Source organism: Felis catus, chromosome A2, assembly GCF_018350175.1.
Source record: "Felis catus isolate Fca126 chromosome A2, F.catus_Fca126_mat1.0, whole genome shotgun sequence".
In the NCBI taxonomy this organism is placed as follows: Eukaryota; Metazoa; Chordata; class Mammalia; order Carnivora; family Felidae; genus Felis; species Felis catus.
In genome coordinates, this window is record NC_058369.1 from 134,422,925 (window position 1) to 134,448,152 (window position 25,228).

The 25,228-nt window shown below is 34.7% G+C and overlaps 1 protein-coding gene across 4 annotated transcripts in view; it reads right to left on the bottom strand.

The window, feature by feature from the left end:
• The window catches only part of TFEC (transcription factor EC), a 136,843-nt gene extending 115,374 nt beyond the window's left edge, over positions 1–21,469 (bottom strand). For 2 of the 4 annotated variants that reach the window (XM_019825733.2, XM_019825731.2), the window contains exons 1-2: positions 21,336–21,466; positions 20,139–20,387 (exon numbers count right to left, since the gene is read on the bottom strand). In XM_019825733.2, coding sequence (XP_019681292.1) covers positions 20,139–20,336 — 198 coding nt within the window. In that variant the 5' untranslated portion in view covers positions 20,337–20,387; positions 21,336–21,466. Of the gene's footprint in view, positions 1–5,101; positions 5,193–20,138; positions 20,388–21,335 lie in introns of those variants that run through there. The other 2 variants (XM_045052636.1, XM_019825735.2) reach the window with 2 other exon arrangements.
• Between the last annotated feature and the right edge of the window lie 3,759 nt (positions 21,470–25,228).

The window sequence follows — 25,228 nt, forward strand, 5'->3', positions numbered from 1 at the left end:
AGACTTCCAGTTATAAAAAAAGTAAGTCACAGAGATTAAAAGTACGGCATAGGAAATATAGTCAATAATATTATAATAACACTATAGTTGGTGACTACACTTATAATGGTGAGCACTGAGCAGTGTATAGAATTGTTGAATAAATATGTTGTACACCTGAAAGTAATATAACATTGTATATTTTTTAAAAATCTCTTCATCTGTAAATATTTCGCCAACTATAAATTCACCACAATGCATTGTCACTAAGTCAATATTTCACTATAACGTTGGCATGTATTTGCTTAAATCTATAGTAACTGGAAACAATATCTATCTTATGACCTATAATTACTCCATATTATTTATCATAAGAAACATTTGATGAATAATGAGCATAATGCTTGGACCTGAAAATATGGTGCATAAAAAATAGTAAAGAACTAACAATGAAAAAGTGGAAATAGACCAGATCATTTAAGGCCTTGAATGTAAGGATGAAGAGTATATATTTAATTGGAAAGGTAGCCAATGAATGCTTTTTAGTGCAAGAATGACACAAGTGGAGCTCTACTTCAGAAATGTAATGTGTTAGAATATGCAAAATGATGGGAAGGGGTTGACCCTTGAGCAAGAGGACCATTTAAAAATTTTTACAGTGGCATGAGCAAGAGGTTAGCCAAAAGTGCTTACTGAATGACCATGATGCACAAATAATCATCGGCACTGATGGGGGTACAATGATGAAATATTCAATAGTCTCATAGGCTAAAAAACATAAATAAGTGAATTAAAATATATAAATATATATTTTTAAACTCTGATAAAGGTAGCTATGACTAGTCTTAAAACATAAATTTGAATAATGATTTAGGAAAAGAGATATTAATTCCCACTGAGGGTGGAAAGACTAAGAAAATTATCTCTGAGGAAGGATCATTGAAGTTGGGCCTTAAGAACAGGTAGATGTCAATCATTAGCTATGGGAGTAAAATGCACACAAATAGGAAATTTTGAAGAAGCTGATTTTAAAATAAGGGATAAATTGTCCTTCTGCCAGTATCCCTGGAATTTCTCCTCTGTCCAGAAGCCAAGGGTGTCAAAGTTTGAGAAGAGGTCCCCAACCACAGAGATCCAGCATGACTTCTCCCAGATACAAACTGACAGCTGCTATCTAGGATATTGGTCTCTAAGTGAGGTCTTACCAGTGGGGTGAAAGTAGGAAATACTAGAATTTTACTATTGCTTATTTTTTCACAAATACAAAACTATTTTTATCAGAAAATATATTAGTACAATATCATGAGTATAAATTTCTAAATGTAATAGGCATACATAATTTGCAGGTGCTCAAAAATGTTTTACCAATAGAATCATGCCATGTTAAACACTGGAGAAGCTGTTCTGGAGATCTAAACTAGAATCAAGAGTGGTATCTTTTCTGAAATCTCATGGTTAGACTAGACAGAACTTTTAATTGTTGAAAACTTATTAAATAATGTAAGATCCTAAAAAGCAAATATTGTGTAAATGGTGAAATAAGTTGTTGTTGTCTTTCACATAAAAATTTAGGATTTTTCCCCCATTAGGTCATCACAAATAGATTTTTAATATAAACAATTCATAAACATTTATAGTATCACTGCCATTAAAAATTCATCATTCTTTATTTATAAAATCTTCCTATGGGAGAATAAGAACAGAGACTCAAGACCCTACATAAACAAAGATATTTGGCTTTCAATAAATATCAAAATTAGGTTGCACTCTAAACATTTTAGACATGAAATTTTGAAATAATAATAAATAAGAACTAATCACTTAACCCAATTTACAAAATCATCCAAAATTGAAACTGTGCCAAGTTCCAAACTGCTCTTTGTATAAACACGTGCCTGTTTTAGATGCGTAGAGAAAAAATTGTCCAGTTGGAAAGAACATTGAAAAAAGAATTTCATAACTACGCTGAAAAAAAAAAGAAAAAAAAAGCAATTGGACACATTTATTCATACCCTTAACCATTAAGCTAAACTGGTCCAAATGAATTTCTAAAACAAAATAGCTTCTAGACTAGAATCTTGATGCCAACTTTAGCCTGGAGCAAATTTTTTTATTGACAGTGTTTGCTCTGGAAAGTGGTATTTTAATGGAAACACTGTAAAACCTCAATCTCCAGTAGAGCTACTGGATGCCCCATAAAGAAATATTTAAACTCCTAAACACAGGGGCCCTTTTTTTTTTTTTTTAAACCGGCTAATTGTCCTTTCAGAGATCAGATCTCATCCCAATGTCTCCAATGAATTGCCCTGTGAATTCAGAAAGCATTCTTTCACATTGCCCTAAGGTTCAAGTGGAAAGAATAAATGGCAGAAGTTAGGCGTTACTGTTTGGTTCTTATATTTTTCTTTTCTTAATAGTAGTTACAACTTGAACTTCACCTAACTGACAAAGCCTGCAGACTCCATTCAATTAGCTTTAATAGGATTAAAACACTGCCTTGGAACTGCAAATTTAAACAGACAAAAATCTTGACAAATACATCTTCCATGTATCTTATCATTTCTAAAATAAATATGTTACCTGAGGCAAAATAATCACCACATTAATAAATTTAATTAATTTGTTTAAGTTGGAAAATCTCCACCAAGAACGCAAGATAGATGTCTGTGATCATCACTACTGCTCCCTTACGGCAGCCCACCCTCACTTTTTTTTTTTTTAATGTAGAAAATATAGGTCACCTCAGAAGTCAGTGAGTAATTGTCAGATACTCTAATTGTCAGATCTCTAATCTTGTGTCAAAAAGTATACTATAGAATGAATATGATCATTACCAGAAAGCCAGTCAATGTCTTTTGGCTCTACAACAACAAAACAAGTTGAATTAATAAACAGCTCCAACAAATGCCCCTACAGAAATTTAAGCCTTTCCTAAAATAGAATAGATTAACCATTCCTAGCAAAGGTAATAGAATTTGCATTCCTTTCATTGGCTCCTGTATTCAACCAATTAACATTTACTGAGTATCTATTGAGTTAACACATCAGCAGACTGAATACTTTGAAGTTTCAAAGAAAGCAGTGGTCTTGGGCCTTGTCCTCAAGGGAAAGTTTCCTAGTAAGAGGCAAGACGTGACATCCATGAAACCATGGTAAGACACATGAAGTCTGCAGTGTCGTCTACAGAAGTATATGCTTGAAAAGCAGAAAGTAGAAAAACCTACAGGTACAGCTCATAGATGAGGCCATCAGTGTTGTGTTTAAAGCAAAAAAAAAAAATTTCCCAGGGACACACAATGAGGAAGAGAGATTATAAAGGCACAGGGCAACAAAATGGGCAAGATAGGGCTTTAGGACAAAAAAATTAAAAATGCAGAATTTGAGGTTTTAAATTCTAAAGATTAACTTTACCTAATTTACAGTATAATATATGACTTACCCTGTTAGATAGTTTTAGATGGAATTTGCTCTTGTTTTGCTTTTTTTTTTTTGTTTCATTTTATTACTTTGTCATTGTGCTCTTACCAAATGCATATTGCCTTTGTAACTTCGAGGCCCATACTTTTTTTTCTCACATCTGTTTATGGCTAAAATAATCTCTTGCTTTTATAGAAATATTTCTGCTTCCTTTCCAACTATATGACTTCATTGATTTCTGATGCCTTGGTAGTGAAAAAAGATCTAAGAGGATGTTAGAAAAATATATTCATAGGTGGATATACCTTAGAGAAAATGCAAGCTTTAAAAGTTTGTATAGATATAACCCCCCCCCCAGAAAAAAATCAGTATCAGAAATTTGGTTATGTTCACTTTTCTTGTATTCCTGAGATAGAACTTTTCAAAGGCAGTTTGCAAAAACATTGTACATAGGGTTTTGTTGTTGTTTTGTTTCATTTTCTATTTTTCCCCAGGCTGTACAAATTGATAGACTTTATTATAAAAGTGAGTTGAGTTTATAAAAACAAACACCACAAGAACGCTTTAAAAGCATTAGGGACAAATATCAAAACCACTGAGACAGGTTGAAGACCAAGAAAATAATATGTAAGGTAGTTTTAATACATTAAGAAGGTAGAAAAGGACATAAATAATCTTGATTTCTGAGTGTGAAATCATAAACACTACAAAGAATTTGCCCCTAGCATCTGGTAACCTGAGAAGTTTTATAAAAATCAGAACTAGTTTGAAGTCAGGTGGGTAAGACCAACTGCTGTTAATATGATTACTTTTTCTCATTATGTCTAGGTCTAGACTAGACTTCAGGTTTTAGCTTCCCATAAGCACTAACACATAATAACAAAAGTATTTAAAAATTAAAAATTAGAGTACAGTTTTTGTTGGAACATAGTACCTTTACAGATTACCAAACTTGTGTTTGGTTTTACTCTACTCTTATTTTTTTTATTCTGTGGTCAATCTACTGTTCATTATTACAATAGCACAGTATTATAGAATGAGCTCACCACACCTAACCTTTATGCTGTAAATTGAAGTTAAATTGCTAACTCCCATCAGATGCTAATTAAACTATCACTGATTTTATGTAGCACATTGTGCTTTAAATATATATGGCTGAGATACCCAGCAGATGAATTGCTACTTATAGATACTAATAATGAGGATGTTGGTTATTTTTTCAACTTTAATTAACAGGTGTAATACCCACTTGCAAAGATATCATTAAAATGGTATCCAAGATTTACAGAATTTATAATACAGAGTTTGTTACTTATTCCTTTTAGAGTTTGACCTTTTCAAAATGCTGTCTAATATTTGGCCATAAAACCAGTGAATTTTCAAAACTTTGTTGCCTTAGCTCACCTTAAAACCTACTTTCTCTATGAAGTGCTTCTGCTTTATTGAAAATGGAAAACATTTCACTCATGCTACTATACCAACTGCAAAAACAAAACTAAAGTAAATGTGTGACTTCTGGTTTCTGGTCCAGAATGTAAAGAGCTTAAAAGTAGCTACTTCATCCTACAATCAAGTTAAAAACTAAACAAACTAAAAACTCAACAACTCTTCTGAGATCTGTCAGAATAGTGAGGTCACAGGGAAAATTGTTGCCCCCTTCCAAACTGGAGAGACAGACAAACAGATACAGAGAATCACAACTTACCCAAGCAGAAATCCAGAAGCAGAAAACTTCTTGGGAACCAGTAGCATGGGAGGAAAACCTAAACTGTAATGATAAATTGCTGGAGGCCCAGTGAGGACAAGACTAAGAGTTAAGAGATCTAGAAGTACCCAGACATATGGAGCCTCCCACTTTTATCAGTTTTATCTCCAGGAGTTCTACCAGGCTCTCACAATGAATAATCAGAGAAAAATTCCCTTCTATTTCTAACAAAAGGTAGGGGAAAATAACCATTTGAAATACACCAGAGCACTGTTTTTCTTAACAAGACCTTCTCTCAGGAGAAACTATTTTACCAGATCCTACCCTACTTGGGAAATGGAAATACTCAATGTCAGCCCCATGTAGACATCTTGTCCCACCTATGGTATGGGAAAATGGGAATTGAGAAGATGTGAAGTTCACAGTCCAAAGGCATGGATGGGCTCACCGAAAGACTGGGACCTAATCAGGATTATAGAATGTTTCCCTCCCCCCCCCCCCATAACTTACCAGTATATTACTAAAGGCCTATTTATAGCAGCTTCTTTCACCCAATACATCATGTCCACTTTTCAACAAAAAGATTACAAGGCATACTAAAAGGCAAAAAAATCCACAGTTTGAGGAGAGTAACATATAACACCTGAGTCAGATATGGCACGGATGATTAACATGCTAAGGGGTTTAGTAGAAAAAGTATACAACATGCGAGAACAGATGACTAACATAATCTTAAAATAGAATTAGAAAGAAATGCTAAAGATCAAAAATACTGTTACAGTAGTGAGGAATACCTTTGACAGACTCATTGATAGACCGGACGTGATTGAGGAAAGAAATTCCGAGTTTAATGATATGACAATTAGAAAATTTCAAAGCTGAAAAGGAAAGAGAAAAAGATTGGAAAAGGAAGAACAGAATATTAAAGAACTGTGGGACAACTACATGAGGTATAACATACACGTAATGGGAACACCAGAAGAAAGCAGAGAGAGAGGAACAGAAGAAATATTTGAAGCAATAATGACCGAGAATTTCCCCCAAATCAATGTCAGACACCAAACCATAGATCCAGGAAGCTTAGAGAACACCAAACAGGGAAATGCTTCAAAGATTACACTAGGCATATTATATTCAAACTTTAAAAACCCAAAGATAAAGAAAAAATGTTGAAAGAGGCCACAACGGGGAAAAAAAACACCTTATCTATCCAAGGGCAAAAGCAAACATGCAAACAAAAAGAGAGTAGAGTGAAATATTTAAAGTGTTCAAAGAAAAAAACAACAACCTAGCAACCTGCAAAATTATCCTTGAAAATTGAGGAAAAATAAAGACTATTTCGAACAAGCAAAAAATAAAGGAATTTGTTGCCAGTAGACCTGTCTTAAAAGAATTATTAATAGAAGTTCTTTAGAGAGAAAGAAAATGATACTTGGATCTACATAAAGAAAGGAAAAGCATAGAAGAATAAATAAGTGAAGATAAAATAAAAGCTTGTAGTTTTCTTATTCTTAATTGATCTAACAGAAAAACAGTTTATTCAGAATAATAGTAGCAATGAACTTGATTATGTACACTTGTGTGTGTGTGTGTGTGTGTGTGTGTGTGTGTGTGTGAGAGAGAGAGAGAGAGAGAAAGAGAGAGAGAGAGAGAGAGAGAGAGAATGCTTATGTACAAGTGAAATGGATGACAGCAATCATAAAAGAACAAAAGGGAGAAAATTAAGATTATTTTGTTATTATAAAGTACATTCCCTATCATGAAGTGATATAGTGGTATTTCAAAGTGGACTTGGATTTGTTGTTAAAGTATATTGTAAACTCTAGGGAAAATAATAAAAAAGTTTTTTATTATATAATGGATATGCTAAGAAGAGAAAATGGAATCACACAAAATGTTTAGTGAAAACTACAAAATGCAGAAGAAGAGTGGAAGAAAAAGATAGAAACAAAGAACAAGGAAAACAAAGAGAAAACAGTACCAAATATGGTAGATACTAATCCAACTATATCAGTAATCATTTTGAATATCGGTGGTCTATATGTACCAATCAAAAGAGATTGTCAGAGTAGATCAAAGAACAATACCCAACTACATGTTGTTTACAAGAAACTCACTTTAAATACAAAGATTATAATTATATACATATATTTATGTATTATATAATATATGGATTAAAAGTAAATGAAAGACAAAAAATATAAGATATACCATACTAACACTAATTAACAGAAAGTAGGAATAGCTACACCGATTTCAGACATAGTACATCTATGAGCAAAGAAAATTATCAGGGATAAAGAGAGCCATTACATAATGATAAGGAGGTCAATTCTATAAGAAAACATAATAATCCTTAATATGTATGGATTTAACTATAGAATACATGAAATAAGATGTGATACAATTTCAAGGAGAAATAGATGAATCCACTATTAGACTTGGAGACTTCAACACCTATATATCAAAAATGGACAGATGCAGCAGGCAGAAAATAACTAAGGACACACTTGAATTCAATATCATTCATCAACTGGATATAATTGACATCTATAGGCTACTTCATCCAAAAACAACAAAATGCATATTTTTTAAAGTTCTTATGGAATATTCACCAACATAGACCACACTCTGGACCATAAAACACATCTTAATAAATTTAAAAGAATAGAAATCATATATTGTATGCCCTCAGACCACAGATTTAGACTAGAAATCAATAATAGAAGATAGCATGAAATCTCAAAATATTTAGAGATTCAACATACTTGTAAATAACAATAGGTCAAAGAAAAAAAATCAATAGAAATTTAAAAATATTTTGAACTAAATGAAAATTAACATACAACAAATGAAATGAAAATTAAGTGCTTAGAGGGATATTTATAGCACTGCATTCATATATTAGAAAAGAAGAAAGATCTAAAAGCAGTAATCTAAGGTTCCACATTAGGAAATTAGAAAAAGAAGACAAAATTAAATCCAAAGTAAACAAAAGAAAACAAATAATAAAAATTAAATCAGAAATCAATGAACTTTAAAACAAGAAATTAATACAGAAAAACAACAAAACCAAAATCTTGCTCTTTGAAAATATCGATAAAATCAATAAACCTCTAGTGAAACTAAGAATAAAAGAAAAACGAAAATCTCTAGGCCCAGATGGATTCAATGGTGGAATCTACCAAACATTTTTAAATAAGGGTTGACACCACCTCAACATAATCTCTACCAGAAAATAGAAGAGAAACTAACATTTTCCAATTCACTGTGTGAGGTCAGTGTTATCCTAATATCAAAGTCACACAAAAAAAATACAAAAAAAATGGAAAGAAAAAAAAAACATAGGTCAATATCTTTCAAGGGCTTAAATGCAAAAGTCCTCAACAAAATATCAGTGAATTGAATAAACAGAGTATACATAGCAATATACAAACAGAGTTCTTAAACATGACAGCAAAAACACAATCCATAAAGGGAATGATTAATAAATTGGATGCTGTCCAAATTAAAAAAGTTTGCTCTGTCAAAGATCTTTTTAAAAAGATAAAAGACAAACTATAGGCTGGGATAAAATTTGACAAAGGACTTGTATTTAAAATGTATAGAGGGGCGCCTGGGTGGCGCAGTTGGTTAAGCGTCCGACTTCGGCCAGGTCACGATCTCGCGGTCTGTGAGTTCGAACCCCGTGTCAGGCTCTGGGCTGATGGCTCAGAGCCTGGAGCCTGTTTCCGATTCTGTGTCTCCCTCTCTCTCTGCCCCTTCCCCGTTCATGCTCTGTCTCTCTCTGTCCCAAAAATAAATAAACGTTGAAAAAAAAATTTTTTTAAATAAAAATAAAAAAATAAAATGTATAGAAAGAGGAATTAGTTTTATTGATCTTTACATTATTTACACAATTCTCTTGCAGATTTACAGAATTTAGCACAATATTCCAGTAATGGATGTATTGTGTTAAGGAATCAGAAAGATAAGTTTCTACCAGCAATATGGCAGCAATATGTGGTAGATTATTACAGTTGAAGCACCCAAAAAAAAAAAAAGAGAGAAAGAAAGAAAGAAAGAGAAGAAAAACCTCTCTGTATCTGCTCCATTTTGTGGTCTTCTACATCGACTCTGGACTTAACCATGAGTCTGGCCCAATAGGACAACATGCAAGCAGAAGTATAAAATAATTTCCTCATGAAGGCTAGCCCCCTTTCTTCTTGCTTTTAGAATACTGCTACATATGAAGAAATCAAGTTATTCTACAGACAAATGGCCAGCAGACAGTCAACACCAAAACCAGACTTCTGGGGGAGGCTATATTAGACCATCAATCCCCAGGATAATCACGATAGTAAGTCAACTGAACAGCAAAAGAAGAACCACTAAAATGAATCTAGCCTATATTGCTAACCTACAGAATTATAAAGAGGTAAAAGAGTAGTTTACTACTTATACCAAATGTTTAAGTCTTACTTAAACATAATTAAATGGGTTGCCCCAATTATGTAATTGAGTAGATTAATTTTAATTCTAATTTTAAAAGACTTTCACAATTATACCATTCTAACTTTTTTCAATCTGAGTTTGTCATGGTATTCTGAAATCACTGAAGAGGGTAACACCACCAATGGAGATTGTTTGGGAAATTGAATTAAGTGTGAATTTATTCAGAACCTACCTTGCATATTGCATTTTCAACTTGCCAACGATGGCTCTAATAATGAATACAGCCATTATTGCTCCCAATTTTTGGCTCTAAATTCTGCCTGCCTTCTTACCATCAAACAGCTAAAAAGCAACAAATTCAGAGTTTACTCAGAATGAATTAATATTTTACCAAATACACTTTTATACGAAGATTCAAATCTTGAACCATTATGGAATTTTCTTAGCAACAGTTTGAAATAATGTAAAGAAGAAGAACCAATTGCCAAACATGGGGATCAACACTCTTAAAAGATTAAAATGTTCATCTGTCATTGTAATTTTGCCAAATAATAAGTTATTAAGAGTGATTTGTGGAGTTTACTATTCAAGCTATTATTTAGGTCAATCTGGTAAGCACATTAATATGAAAAACATCTCTTTTTTCACCATCTTAGCTACAATAAACTTAAAATATGCCAATCTTCACGCTTTAGGGCATAATTTGGTTACCAGCTGGGGTCAGGAAGAAATTTTCCCCATAGTGTAGTATTGCCAATTACCATAGGTGTAGAGAGAACAAGAGAAAGAGTCAGGGGGTTACAGGGCCCTCTAAAGCATCTGGTATTGGATGCTCTCTGAGTGAGAATTCAGGATAAGATGAAACATTCAATTGTTCCTGTATGTCAATTTTGATATTCCTATGAGCTGCCAATATGACACTGCTGCCACAAGGGAAGGATTTCCTACAGAACAGATGTCACTTACAGTATTATGTGGGCTATCTATCTCAACAAATAATTGCTAGGCACTTCTGCCCTATGGCAAGGGTCTGAAAATATGTTAGGGTGGGAACACACCATACAAGCAGATGGGCATAGATAAAAGAAAGAGCAGGAGCACACTGAGTCTGAAATGTCTGTGTAAAAGCCAGCTGGGGTACTGAAACAGATGTCTTTCCTTATCTTCAGTGACTACAGCCCAAGATCAGAATTTTCCAGTTATTAGTTACTTGGAAGTCCTATTCTAAAATTTCTTTAGGTGAGTATGTGTTATAGAAGGCTCTAATTTATTAAGACAAAGAAACTTTAACTTTTTGATGTAAAATGCAATTTCCATTTGAAATGAATCCATTTGCTTAAGGCCTGAAATGATAGGAGACTCCCAACACCAGTGCCCCCTACTTCTACCTCTCCCACATCCCCCCCCCCCAAAAAAAAGGAAAAGAAAAAGAAAAAGGAAAAGAAAAAAACTAAGCTGGGATAAGAGAATGGACACAAAGACTGATAATGAATGACAAAGTACAATTGAGATGGGACTTGCCTGAGAGACAGCAAGAGAGGGAAGAGTTCTTTTGAAATATCAGTTAAGGGAGGGGCGCCTGGGTGGCGCAGTCGGTTAAGCGTCCGACTTCAGCCAGGTCACGATCTCGCGGTCCGTGAGTTCGAGCCCCGCGTCAGGCTCTGGGCTGATGGCCGTGAGTTCGAGCCCCGCGTCAGGCTCTGGGCTGATGGCTCGGAGCCTGGAGCCTGTTTCCGATTCTGTGTCTCCCTCTCTCTCTGCCCCTCCCCCGTTCATGCTCTGTCTCTCTCTGTCCCAAAAATAAATAAACGTTGAAAAAAAAAATTTAAAAAAATAAAATATCAGTTAAGGGAATCGAAGAAAGCAAGATCTTTTTTCTGATGAAAGGGAAAAAGTTAATAACAGTGAAAGAAGGCAATTGCAATATGCTCCAACTGTAATGGAAGAAAAAAAAGGAAAGTAGAATTAGAAAGTAACCATTTTAAATAAGTTTAACATACACTATGTATCTTTCACATTTTACACAATTCAGGGATTACAGTTTTTAAAATATTTAAACTATTTGCCCCAATGGCAGACCTGACTGACTATACAAATAATTGGTTAAAGAAAGAGGAGGAGTGTTTTTGTTCACAAGAACCAGCAAAGGAATGTTTACTTTTAAAATAGCATTCATTGCAGAAAAAAGCTTGGGGGTGGGGATGGGGGACAATATGAATATATTGTAAATTATTCACAGGAAATAGATGATACCTCAGAATTAGAAAATGCTTGAGGGTGTTATTGATACATTTCTATGGCTATAATTGGACACAAGTAATAAGTGCTTTGAAAATTTTCTAGACCAAAATAATTTGGCCATTCAGCAATGTCTGAAAACTGTGATTCAATGAAACATTTGTTCATGTGTTGGAGCAGATCCAAAGATGATTCCCAAAGAAAATTCTAAGCTTTGTTGCTAGTAATACTTTTTGTGTATTTTAATCTTAAGGAATATATTTTTGATCTTTAGATGTTAATCCTAACACATTCCTCTGTTTCAAAGTTTAATATTCCATTCTCAATCATTAATATGGAAAAACAGGGCACAAAGTTCTTATTGGAGAATATAATCTTAAATTTGCTTCTAGCTATAGTCCAGCTGAGGAAAGTATAATGTAAGGGAAATTGCCTAAAGATCAATCATTCACTTTTCTGAGTACTCAAAGAAAGACATGAGGAGTCAGGACACAACCTGCTCTAAGCAACTTAAGTAGGTTAAACTTTATCTGAAAGGGAATGGGAATCCACTGAAAAGCTTTTGTTGGTGTGTTTGCTTATTTGGGAAAAGGATACTACAGTCACATTTACAGGGTGAAAGATCCTTAGGGATACATGGCTGGAAAGATTGGATGGAAACAAGACAGGCAGTTAGGACATCAGTAGGGAGCATTATAGTCAAATACATGAGAAAAGATAATTAACTTGACTAGGGTATTGGCAGCAGCAGTAAAGTGGATAGATTTGAGAACTATTTATAAGGTAAACTCAACAGTATGAGGGAAACTCAATAAGAATTTGCAATAACAGAGACAACTGGGTTGAAAGGATGAACCCTGTTTTTGTTTTTGTTTTGCTTTTTGTTTTTCCTTTTTACATTTATTTATTTTTGATAGAGAGACAGTTCACAAATGGGGGAGGGGCAGAGAAAGAAGGAGACACAGAATCTGAAACAGGCTCCAGGCTCCGAGCCTTCAGCACAGAGCCCGACACAGGGCTTAGACTCACAAACCATGAGATCATGACCTGAGCAGAAGTCGGACACTTAACCGACTGAGCCACCCAGGCACCCCAAGATGAGCCCAGTTTTAAGGATTGAGCAAGAGCATGAATAAGTATTCCAGTTATGAAGTACAAAACACTGAGTGATGAGCAGGGTCTTTGTTTTGTTTTATTTGTGAAGGCACTGGGAGCCACTAGATTACTAATCTAATTTGGGCCATATTGAGTTTGAAAGACATCCAGGTAAAAGAGGCAGGATATTTGGTTGTAGGCTCAGAGGATGTCAGCTATAAACTGTGTAGATTAAAGCATTTACATTTATTGAAACCATGGTAGTGGATTAATTAGCCTGGGGATAGTGTGAAAAGTCATCCTCCCCCCAAAAGTAACCCCCAAAGCAGAGTTTTAAGGAAAATCCTTTATCAAACAAATATATTGATAAGCACCTACTCAGTTCTAGTCCTCAGAGCTGCATCTACAAGATAGACAAGATCCTTTCTCCCATGAAGCTTACATTTTCAGTGGTTGAGCCAAACAATCAGTAAACAAGTAAACAACACCCAAACCCTTCAACACGATAGGTTAGTTATTTTCAGATACTTTGAAAAGCTGTATAGAAAATAAAACAGCATATGGTGAGAACAAGTGCCTGGAATGTGGTGGAACAATTTAAGGGAGGGTGACAAGATAGAACATGTCTAAGAAAGCAGGAGGGAACATTTGGAGCCCCAAGGGAATAGATGGGTCTCCAATGGACTAAGGGAAAATGTTGTAACTAGGAGCCAAACAAGAGAAGGAAAGCTAGTTTTATCTCCACTAGCAAGTGAAAAGTGTGTCTGCCCAAACTGCTGCTTACACAGTGTGTAATCAGACTGGAGAAGTCTCAAAAAAGTTGTGGACAGACAGTCCCTTGAATTTAAACAGAAGAAAGTTGAAAGAAAAGCCAGAGAGATTGAGAACTATTGAATCTAGAGAGATAAAACAATTAACAAAACCCCAAGACATCTCCTTAAATCTTGCACTGAATCTCAGCTTGTATGGTTATAGATTAATATTTTAAATGTAATTGGAAGTGGAGACGTATACTATTTCTGCCTTTCTCAGTTATTTATGTTTGAAATTTCACCCATAGGATCAGTTAACACAAAAAGATACCATTATTCAACTACTGGAAGCTAATAGAAATAATTAGCATGTATATATCTCCACCTACATATTTTAAAAAATAATTGAAAATGAAGACAGTAGCATTGCCACTAAAAATTAGCAAAACAAAGTTATCTGCTGGGTGTATGTTATTTTTGACCTTTAATGATTTATTTTGGTCAATTCCCATGATGTCTTTTCAAGTAACCATGAGAACTTTGAAAAGGTGGCTGTTAGTCATAATAATTTATTAAAAGCCTCAAAAAAAAGAGACAAGGAAAAATTGAAAACGACAACAGTCTTCACATTTATGGAGGAAGATTATAAAGTTAAAGGCGACCAATTTTCAAGATAGGTAAAAAGAAATTATGCTAAAATTATAAGCCAATCAGTGAAGAAGAACATTAATATTATAACATCTTTGGAGGCCACAATATGTAACCCCAAAGGGTGTATAATTCTCTCTGCTTCATTACCTAAAATCAAGACAGAACCTGAAAAGTGGGTATTGATTAATAAGAGTCACAGTGAAAGACTGTCTTATACTTGAAGACTGTAAGGAAACAGATGATTCCCACTCTTGCACCCTTTGGTTTCAGTGAGCCATTTTCCTCCATTAGTAAACTCTTGGGCTATAAAGCTATTTCACAGGGTATTAGATGCTATGAGTCTCAGATGTATAATAATGAATAATGTATTACTCAGAAAACACAATGGGGATTAGGTGTCTTCTTTAGGCTTCTTGATCATGAAGATGATCATAACTTGGATGAAAGTTAAGCCCCTGCTACTATTTCATTCATCCATCACTCATTATCAGATAGTAGTAGCTACATTTGCTCAGGTCTGAACCATGCTTTCCTCATATTTATAACAAAATGGAACTTTAGGAGGAAAATGTCTTTATTCTGATTAAAAAAACTTTTCTAGACAATGCATAGTTGTCACTTTATGTGTATTAGCTCTATAGCTTCTGTAATTTCCCTTTTATCAACACTAGAGACAGAGAGACTTTTAAAGTATATAAGTTGTAATACAAAGGACACTTGACATTATTTCCTTTGTAAGTCTTTGCTTTTTTTTTTGAAGCTAGTGTTGTTAAGAGGTCTTTGAAATAGATAACTTCAAAAGGTTTTTCAGCATAAATGTAAATGAGATTTATCTAGAGGAGATACCCAAATTCTACAGGTTATCTGACAAATTTAGAACACCCGAAGTACAACTAGAAAATTTTATCTAAGCATAGAATATTTAGCAATTGATTCTGTGATTGTTTTCTTTTTTTTTATTACCTTCTCTTGTTCTGTAAATTTTACCCCCATCTCAGGATTAATATCCTTGATATATACCTCTTGTATATTTTCCTTTTCTGCATTCCAACTCCTTGCCCTTCTGCTCATGGTCCCAGAGAAAAGTAAAGGTAAATGTCAACTTGAAAAAGGAACTTTTGAAGTTCATAGCAGGGAGAAGTAATGTTTCCTCCAAAAAAAAAAAAAAAAGAAAAAAAGAGAAAAATGTAGAAAGAAGACAAAGGGAAACAAGTCTGTCTAGACATGAAGGTCCTAATTCCCTGTTCTGGCTCAAAGTCGTTAGTGTGTATGTACTGGAGGGTCTGCAAAGAACAGAAGCCCCAAAAGGGAGAAGAAGAAACATGAACGAGAGGAGCTTTTGGTCTGTTTTCCATTTAGAACTCTGAGTGTTCAGTGACCTCAGCATATCAGAAATGGTGACTTAACAAATATTCCTGCAAGCCCCCAGTGGTTAAGAAGTGATATGAGGTGGTCCAGCTTGGGCTCTGTGACTGCGGTTAAGGTCGACTGGTGTTAACCATTGACCCTGCCTCTGCCAAGGGGACAGGTCATGAATCCCATTAGCCACAGACCTAGCAGTGGAAGCCAACAGGAAGCATGGTCAGAGGACATATAGACACATAAGCTTCATACCCATGAAAGACAGTATTTGCCAAAAACAGGCAGATTTAACCTGAAAGCAATCATTTTAAACTAAAAGGTTTGAAATACATTTAACTAAAAAGTTAAATTGTTCTCCTATTTTCCACTCCCTAATTGCCATCTCCATCTCCTCTGACCCATCTCTTATCTACTTGTCTCCCAGTAAGGTATGAGTATTGGGAGGGCAGTGGGGAATTCAAGAAAAATTTGAAACTGTTATAGAAAAGAAACGGACTACATTTTTCTCATAATTTTTATCCCTTCTACATTTTATCAACAGAATGAAATTAGATACTTCAAGAGGATAGAGCTTCCACATAGAGTCTGTCCATTAACATTCCACACAGGGCTGGCACATGATAGTGCTTAGAAAGAAATATTTTTCCATTTTAAAGAAGATTCCTATTTTACATACTCTAAAACGGCCAAATTTCATTCTTAAAAATAAATTAATAAATATTTATTGAAACGTATCTTACAATGTGTTAAGAAGTCTCATAACATAGTATCTAAAATGTATTTAGCACACTATGTGTCTCTAAAGTTTATAATCTTTTACAGTAGCACCCTGCCTGAGTCAAAAGAATGAGGGGGCTGATGATTTCAAACAGAGTTTCAGAGGGGGCATCCTTCATAAAGTCAAACCATATTCTGATCCTCAGCTTTTTCAACCCAGAAATTTAATTTTTACCATATCACATAGTACTGATCAGGTTCTGAGATGCTGGCATATGCTAACCAAAGACAGAGTTGACCAAATGGTCCCATTGGATAAGGCATGTCTGTCCACATATCACTTCTGCAGAGTCTGGAAACTATCCATTATGTACTGATTTTCATTTCTTTTAATTTTAGAGGCTGATCCAGTTCCCAGTCAGAGACAAAATTTTCTACCTTAGATAAATAACAAAATATTACGATCTAGAAAAACATTAAAACCAATTTCAAATGTTCATAACAAACTTGACATACTTTAGCTTAATGGGCAAAATTGGACAAAAACTTTCCATCCTGCAGGTATGATTTATTATGTCATATCAGTTTGGGGTGTTACTGGTAGAAAATTAATTAAGACACTGAGAGCAGATACCATGATGGCCTGTGTTAAGAGGCAAAAATTGGGACTACCTCCAAATAGTTTTCTGGAGGTCATATCTGTAGAGTACCCCCAGAGTGCTGATATTGAAATAAAGCACTATCACTTCTATCTTTCCCCACAGCCACAGAAGTGAACACCTGCCTAATAGAAACTGAGCATAGCACTCACTACCCCCTAAATGACCAGACCAAGGGATGGAGCTGCGATCCCAGTCTTTATCTGAAATTTTCACACTGGAGCTAATTAACATAAGCCCCCCTTTTCCTGGGTAGCAAGTTGTGAGAGTGTGAGCCTGGAGGGAATGAAGCCTACCCAGTCTGCTGCAAGAAGGCGCTGGTCTGAGAACAAAGACAATATGCAGAGAAAAGCACAGAGAGATAAATACATTCTTAACATATTTGAAGTCCTGGTTCCAGTCACCCCTGATATCAGCTGTCCTTCCTAGTATTAGAAACCAACAAATTCTTTTGGCGGCTTAATCTGCTTCCAAATGGGCTATTCATACTGGAAATCATCTGAATTCTCACTAATAAAGCTAGTGAGAAACTGATAAACTCCAACTAGGTGGACAAATAATAAGTGTCAACATTGCCATGGTCACAGAACAAAAACATTCTTGCTGATTGTGATCTTCTGAACTAACTTCTTAAAAATCTCTGAGCTTCAGTTCATTTTCTGCACAATGGGGCTTACAACTACTCTACTGGATTATTAAGAAACTAGGAATAATGTACTTGAAGTGCTTATCATGATGGCTGTCCCCATAGCACTTGCTTAAAAAGTACTAAGATTTTATTGTTCTGATAATGAGGATGTAAGGAGGATAATGATGATGATTCTAAGAAGACAAAGATTGTAGCACTCACTGTTAAGTGATTTTTCCATGAAAAGTATGCCTGCTTAGGAAGAGAGATGAGAGATGTGGGGGCATGGGCAAAATGGGTAAAGGTGGTATAGAATATACAGGCTTCCACATATGGAATGAGTAAGTCACAGGGATAAAAGGTACAGCATAGGGAAGCACCTGGGTGGCTCAGTAGGCTAAGCCTCCGACTCCATTCAGCTCAGGTCATGATCTCACTGCTTCTGAGTTCGAGCCCCATGTCAGGCTCTGTACTGACAGCTCAGAGCCTGGAGCCTGCTTCAGATTCTGTGTTTCCCTCTCTCTCTGCCCCTCCCCTGCTTGACTCTGTGTCTCTCAAAACTAAAATAAAAACATAAAAAAAATTTTTTTAAGGTACAGTATAGGGAATATAGCCACTGGTAGTATAATAGCATTGTATTGTGACAGATGGCAGATATATTTGTAGTGAGCATAGCATGGCATATAGTCTTGTTAAATCACTATGCTGCACACCTGAAACTAATGTAATATTGTGTGTCAACTATACTTCAATTAAAAAAATTAAAACTTAAGCAAAAAATTTAAAAAGGCATTCCTGCCTAAACACATTTTACTAAATAAAGTTAGAAGGACTATAAAAAATGTAATAAAGTCAGAAATAAGTATAAACAAAAGATATCCATGACCCCAAAAAGCAATGACTTTTGAAAGCTTAATTTACAATAAATAAGAATTCATGGTTGAAAGTTTACAAGAGGTTCATGGGATAGTCATATTTTCTAAAGAATAGGCTTAGTATGAAAGCTAAAGCAAATATAGTCAATATAGGTATTCCCCAAAAATGGATGCAGCAATTCTTCTAGGTCTAACTTAAATGCCTCACAATAATAAAGCCTTCCATGAAACCACTGAACCCATGTACAAGTACAAATGCACCACATGTATGTACAGTATTTTTTCAAATGTGTTTATTTATTTACCCTTCTACATTATAAAATTTTTATAGTAAGATCTCTTATTTGTATCTTGTAATTATAGATCAAGAACTTGGTCAAAGGTAGTGGCTCAAAATATGCTATTTAAATGAAACTGAATTCTAGATATGTACTGGCACGCAGAAAAACAAATGGATTCCAATCTTGCCTCTGCCATCTACTAGGTGTTTTCCCTTGAATGGGTTCCTAGCCTAGGGTCATACACTCATGGTGTTAACCTTCAAAGTTATGTTCTCTAACCTACTCCCCGGCAAAAAAATCCCATCTATAATACATTTGCTACCTTTACACACTAAAATTTAGTAATCTTCATTACTAAAGTAATCTTCAGTCAAACTCCATAACCACTTTTTGCAAAATTATTATCTCTCATAATGAACAATTAAACAAAGCAATGCTTTAGAAGCCCAATATCAGAGAATTAACAATGCAGACTCAGAATTCTAACTCAAAGATGTCATGCTTTCTCTCTACCATACCACTCAGTTGTATTTTAGAAGTCTTGGAATGCTTTTAGAGAGTTTATCATTCTTTTTTTTTAAGTTTATTTATTTATTTTTGAGAGATAGCAAGCAAGCGGGGGTGGGCAGAGAGAGAGGGAGAGAGAGAATCTCAAGCAGGCTCTGCACTGTCAATGCAGAGCCAGATGCAGGGCTTGAACTCATGAAGTGTGAGATCGTGACCTGAGCCGAAACCCAGAGTCAGACACTTAACCGACTAAGCCACCCAGGTGCCTCACAAAGGCTTATCATTCTTGGTAATGTTTCTATTCATAAGGCACACCTCATTGATTGGTTTGGTTTCATATCAAATGAGATGATATGAAACTTCTTTGTAACATATCAAAGACTCAAAGATATCAACTGGTCTTATTATCATGATGATGATATTGATAATGATGATGATATGAAAGAAAATTATGCACTTGAATGCTTTGTCGCTCTAATATTTACATACTTTTAAATGAGCCACTTACTGGGAGCTGGGAGAAGGGTATGGATTTTTATTACTTTTGAGTAAAATTAAAATGTATGGATTTTAGATGTGATTACCTACTGTATTTACTTAGAAATTATAGCCATAATTTATATATATATATATTATGGCTATAATTTATATAGCCACAATTATTATAATATATACATATTATATATATTATATATATACATATATACACAATATATATATACATATATATACAATATTATACATATATAATATTATATATAATATATATATAATATAATTATATTATAATTTATATAGCCATATATATATATGTATGTATATATATACAGATGCATACCTTAGAAAAAGATGGTAATTGACTTGAAGAAATTTCTGGTCTTACTGAGAAAAGTCTCTGAAACATTGGTTTGCATGAAAATTGCATGTGGAACTGTGTACGCTGGGCCCTGGATTCCTGGCTGAGTTGAAGTCTCCTCTCCTTTTCTCCTAATTGTTCTTTCTGTTGAAATTGGAGTCCCGTTAGAGCTTGTAACATATTTGTCTTCTTTTCTTCTCACTATTAGTGGATGTGGGAAAAAGAGGATCTCTGCAAAAAACATGCAAAAAATATTTTCTTTTATCACCTAAGATTACATATTGTGAAATAAATCTAGTAAACGATAGGGAGAGCATCTGAAATAGAAAAACAAACTCATTCTTTAATGGTTAAGGTTCACCCATAAAGATACAATTCTTAATGCTCAAGTTAAAAAAAAAAAAAAAAAAGATGAGAAGAAACAGTTGGCATTCAGCTAACAATTGTGTTTGGAGATTTGTGCCTGACTTTGTTATTCTGAGCAAAGCCAGGTACCAGCCTCTTGGGATTATGTACAAAGGCAAGAAAAAAAGTGGACATGTACAAACCTCAAAGGTGACTGCTGGGTTAATAAAACAGTCTGTTTTCTGTTCACCCACTCTTGCTCTCAGTGTGCAAGTATATTAAAATATGTCAAAAGGAAAACCATTCGCTGTGCAAAAATAATTCAACTACAAGTCACAATTTCCAGCTGATGGAGTGCCTTAGTGCATTTAAGTGCACTAACAAGTGATCCATACATCTCCCTAGATGAAAGTTGTATCCTTATTAAAGGAGAAACAAACACAAAATAGGAACAACTGTCACATAGAAAAACAGACCACAATGGATACCGCATTTCCCTCACTCAGCTTCTGACTTGAACTATTGCAGACTGAAGAGCAGTGCTGTCCTAGAAGTAACCTCTTAAAAAGCCATGAAAGTAAAACGAGGAAGCTGCTAGAGGAACTGAATGTGTAGCTAATGGCCATCCATATTACTGTTCAATGTATCTGGAAAAACATCTTTTTTTTTCTAGTCTCTATAAAATCTTGCACCATATATGACATTGTAATAATGTGAAGTGTCTGGATTAAACAAATGCACCCCAGGGAATTTAGAATTAATGCTCTAACATATCTTTAAGTAATCGTTATGAGATAAACTCCGGTTTAAGCATTTGTAAGATATCATACCAACCTTTTCTTTTCTGATTTTTTTTCTAGAGAATTATATCATTGATATGAATCTGCAAAAAAAAAAAAAAAAGAGGTTAATGTTGTTAACTCTAATAATACTGTTCTTATTGGATTAATATGTTGCACATTATCGTAAGGAAAAAAAATACATTGGCTGCAAAATGTGAGTTCTCATCCTAGGCACAGTGGAGATATGTAAAAGTAGATAGTAAGTTAGAATAATAAGAGAACAATATATGAGAAAATATAACTAATTACAAAAGTGTGGTGCTAGCAATTATTTCAAATCTGGGTAAGGTATTCCTCTTGCACACAGGGAACATCTTTGCCCAATTATTTTCATAGCAGTTACCATATACTATCGCAATTGCCTGTTTACTCTGTTGTACTCCCCATACTAGATTACAAGCTCCTCAAAGGCAAGATTTCTTTTGTGTTCTTTCTTACGTTGTTATAACATCCAGTCTCACACAGCTCTTGCACATAATAGGAATCCAATAATTATTAATTGACTGGTTGGTTAACTGATTAAATTTGGCTGTGTACTTGGTAATTTGTGCTCTGCTTGGAACTGCCAACCCTTACTGGAACAGTAAGAACCGTAAAGGGAACTGCCAACCCTTACTGGAAGGCAACAGAAGAACTGTAAAGGGAAGGTAGATATAAGAAAAGACCAGTGATTTCTATGACAGACTACAGCCCAGGAACAATGCATATGCACACAGAAAAGCAGAACTAATTATGCTTTAAACTAGAGTATATAGAACAATCATCAAAATGAAATTGAAGCCCAATATAGGAGAGTGGGTAATAAGAAATCAGCAAACCAATCTAAATAAATTGTCCAGAGCAATTATATGAGCTTGGAAACAAGAAAAGTATTTGAGGAACCGAAGTTAATGTTGAGAACAACTTAATAAAAATGGGAAATAATAGATTTGGACACCAAGAATTAGCGAGCTTTATTTTTAGTCCCCATGAAATTCTACAGCAAATTATTAAGCAGCTAGTCTTTGAAGACACAAAAAATAAAGTGCAATATTCACTAAGAGACTGGGAGCTGGAAGCAAAAGAGTAGTGTGTGATGACAAAAGCATTGGGTTCATATTCTGTATGTGTGCCCTGGTCACTTTAGTAATTTCTCCTTTTCTCTTTTTGTTGTGAGTTGAATTGTGTCCCCTCTCCTCTTCCCCCCCAAAAAGTATGTGAAGTCCTAACCCCTGGTACTATAAATATGACCTAATTTGGAAATAGGGTCTTTGCAGATATAATTAAATTGCACATTAAGATGAGGTCATCTTGGAGTAGGGTGAGGCCTTGATCCATATGTCTGGAGTCCTTTTAGAAAGAGGAGAAGAGACACAGACAAGACAGACACGGAGGGAAGACTTCAATGTGATGACAGAGGCAACGACTGGAGTGGTGCCAGGAGAGAAGAAACATGGAAATCTCCAGCTGAGTCTCCAAGAAGGAGCCATTCCTGTTCACACCTTCATTTTGGACTTCTGGCCTCCAGAACTGTAAGAGAATAAATTTATGTTGTTTTAAGCCACCCAGTGTGTGTGGTAATTTGTTATGAAAGCCCTAGGAAACTAATACAGCATTCTATAAAATAAAATTAGAGACATACCTTCCTAAGGTGATTGTCAGGAGGATTATAATATAATATCAGTTCTTAATTTCAGCAAAGCATCTTACAAAGTCTTTTATAATGTGTTCACTGATCAAATAAATCTATGTGAGCTCAGTTATTAGGGAGGCAAAGTTGCTAAAACTATCAATCCCAAAGAGAGCTGATTAATAATTCAACATGAGCCTAATTTTTCCCCAAATTTTCACTTATTGATATATTAAAAATAGCTCTCAGTCCTCAGATATCTATTTTGCAGGGCCCTTTGAAGACAAAACCACAGAAGCTTGGGAAACCAACCTTGAGTAACATTTGTAATGGTGGACACAGAACCTTCATTCCCTATTGCTGTTTAACGTATTTAATTTGACTTAGAAAAACACATAGAATGGATGCTGCTCAAATATGGGGAAAAAAACTAAGTTGGGAGAAATAACATTCATTGAATGGCAAAATCAGCATTTAAAAATAAAACTCTTATTATTATCCTGATTATTTTATAACAATATGATATAGTAATAATTATTAATAATATTTTTAATATAATTTATTGTCAAATTGGTTTACATACAACACCCAGTGCTCATCCCAACAAATGCCTTCCTCAATGCCCATCAGCCAGTTTCCTTCCTCCCCCGCCCCATCCACCCTCAGGTTGTTCTCTGTATTTAAGAGTCTCTTGTGGTTTGCCTCCCTCCCTCTCTGTTTGTAACTATTTTCTATCCCCTTCCTTTCCCCCATGGTCTTCTGTTAAGTTTCTGAAGATCCACATATGAGTGAAAATATATGATATCTTTGACTGACTTAGTAAAAATTATTAATAACAATTTAATACTTTAAACCTCTAACAGTACTGGAGACATAATAGACTCAATAAATTGCTATTGTTATTAATGTGTGATAGGCTAGAATAATGGACCAAACTCACTTAAGTGGAAAATACACAATATTTTTTGGCTTTCAAAATTTAAATAGATGTAAATTGGGAAATATCCAGGTTCACCATAATTTATACAGAATAGATTTGGAGATTTCAGTTGACCAAAGACTCAATGTATCCAAACAGCATTTTTTGTGACCTTTACAACAGAAACAAAACAAAGCAAACAACAAAGGTGAGAACTTGGGATGAATTTGTGATAATTTACAGAGAGGGAAGGTAAGAAGTGTCTGTTTCTCTAAAAGCAGCAGTTCTCCTCTTTAAGTTTAACAATGGCCTACATGGTGGAATGAGGAAGGTGGAGTTCTAAATGAGATGAGGGGTTTCTGCACATTCTCATAAACTTCAGGAAAATAAAAAGATGTAGGGTTCCATGACATGCAAATCTGTGCCACAGGAAGTAGATCTCAGTGAAAGACATTTCTTCTGCCCCCTAGAAACAAATGATGCTTCACCAAAGCAGCATCCAAGATGTAGATGTACAGTACCTCCAAAATGTACTGTGGCCAGCAGTAAGAAATACCAGAGACCCTCTCAGTTAAGACTGAAGTGCATACCAAACACACTTAAAAAAAACACACATTATAGGGAGAGAGTATGGTTTACTGCGAACAGTGCGAAAGCATAAACTAGCTTTGCTTGTTTTATAAACATTTACAATGCTTTTTATTGGCCAGATGCTGTTTTAAGTGATTTATGAATATTAACTCATAATTAATATGAATATTAATTCACAGCTCTAGGAGGCAGGGATGATTATACTCCCCATTTCACTGATGAGAAAATTAAGGCAAATTAAGGATAAGATACTTGCACATGATTTGGTGGTTATTTAAAGACAGCGTGACTCGAAATCGTGTCTCTTAGCTAGATGGCCTTGACACAGTGCTTTCATTGAAAAAAAAACTACTTTATGTGATTGGTTTGGGAATTAAATAAAATAATGCAAATATAAAAGCTACCACAGTTGATTTAAAAAAGTACTCATTATGCAGAAATGATAAGAAATAAGTATGTAACACATTGACAAAAAAAACAGAAAAGAAGAGTAAGGATGGTTAGGGAATTGGAAACACTATCAACTGAAAAATGGTAGTTTAGTTTGGAGAAAAAGAGAATTATGGGGACATGATAGCTGTCTTGAAATATGTGATGAACTTTCATGTGAAAGAGGAAGTAGATTTATTTTAATGTTCTCCCATAAAACCAAACTAAAACCTAAGGGTGGAAATTACATGGTGATAAAATCTGGCTCAAAAAAAAAAAAAAAGTAAGAAAGAAAAAGATCTAATAATTAGAGTGATCCACCAATGAAAAGGGCTGT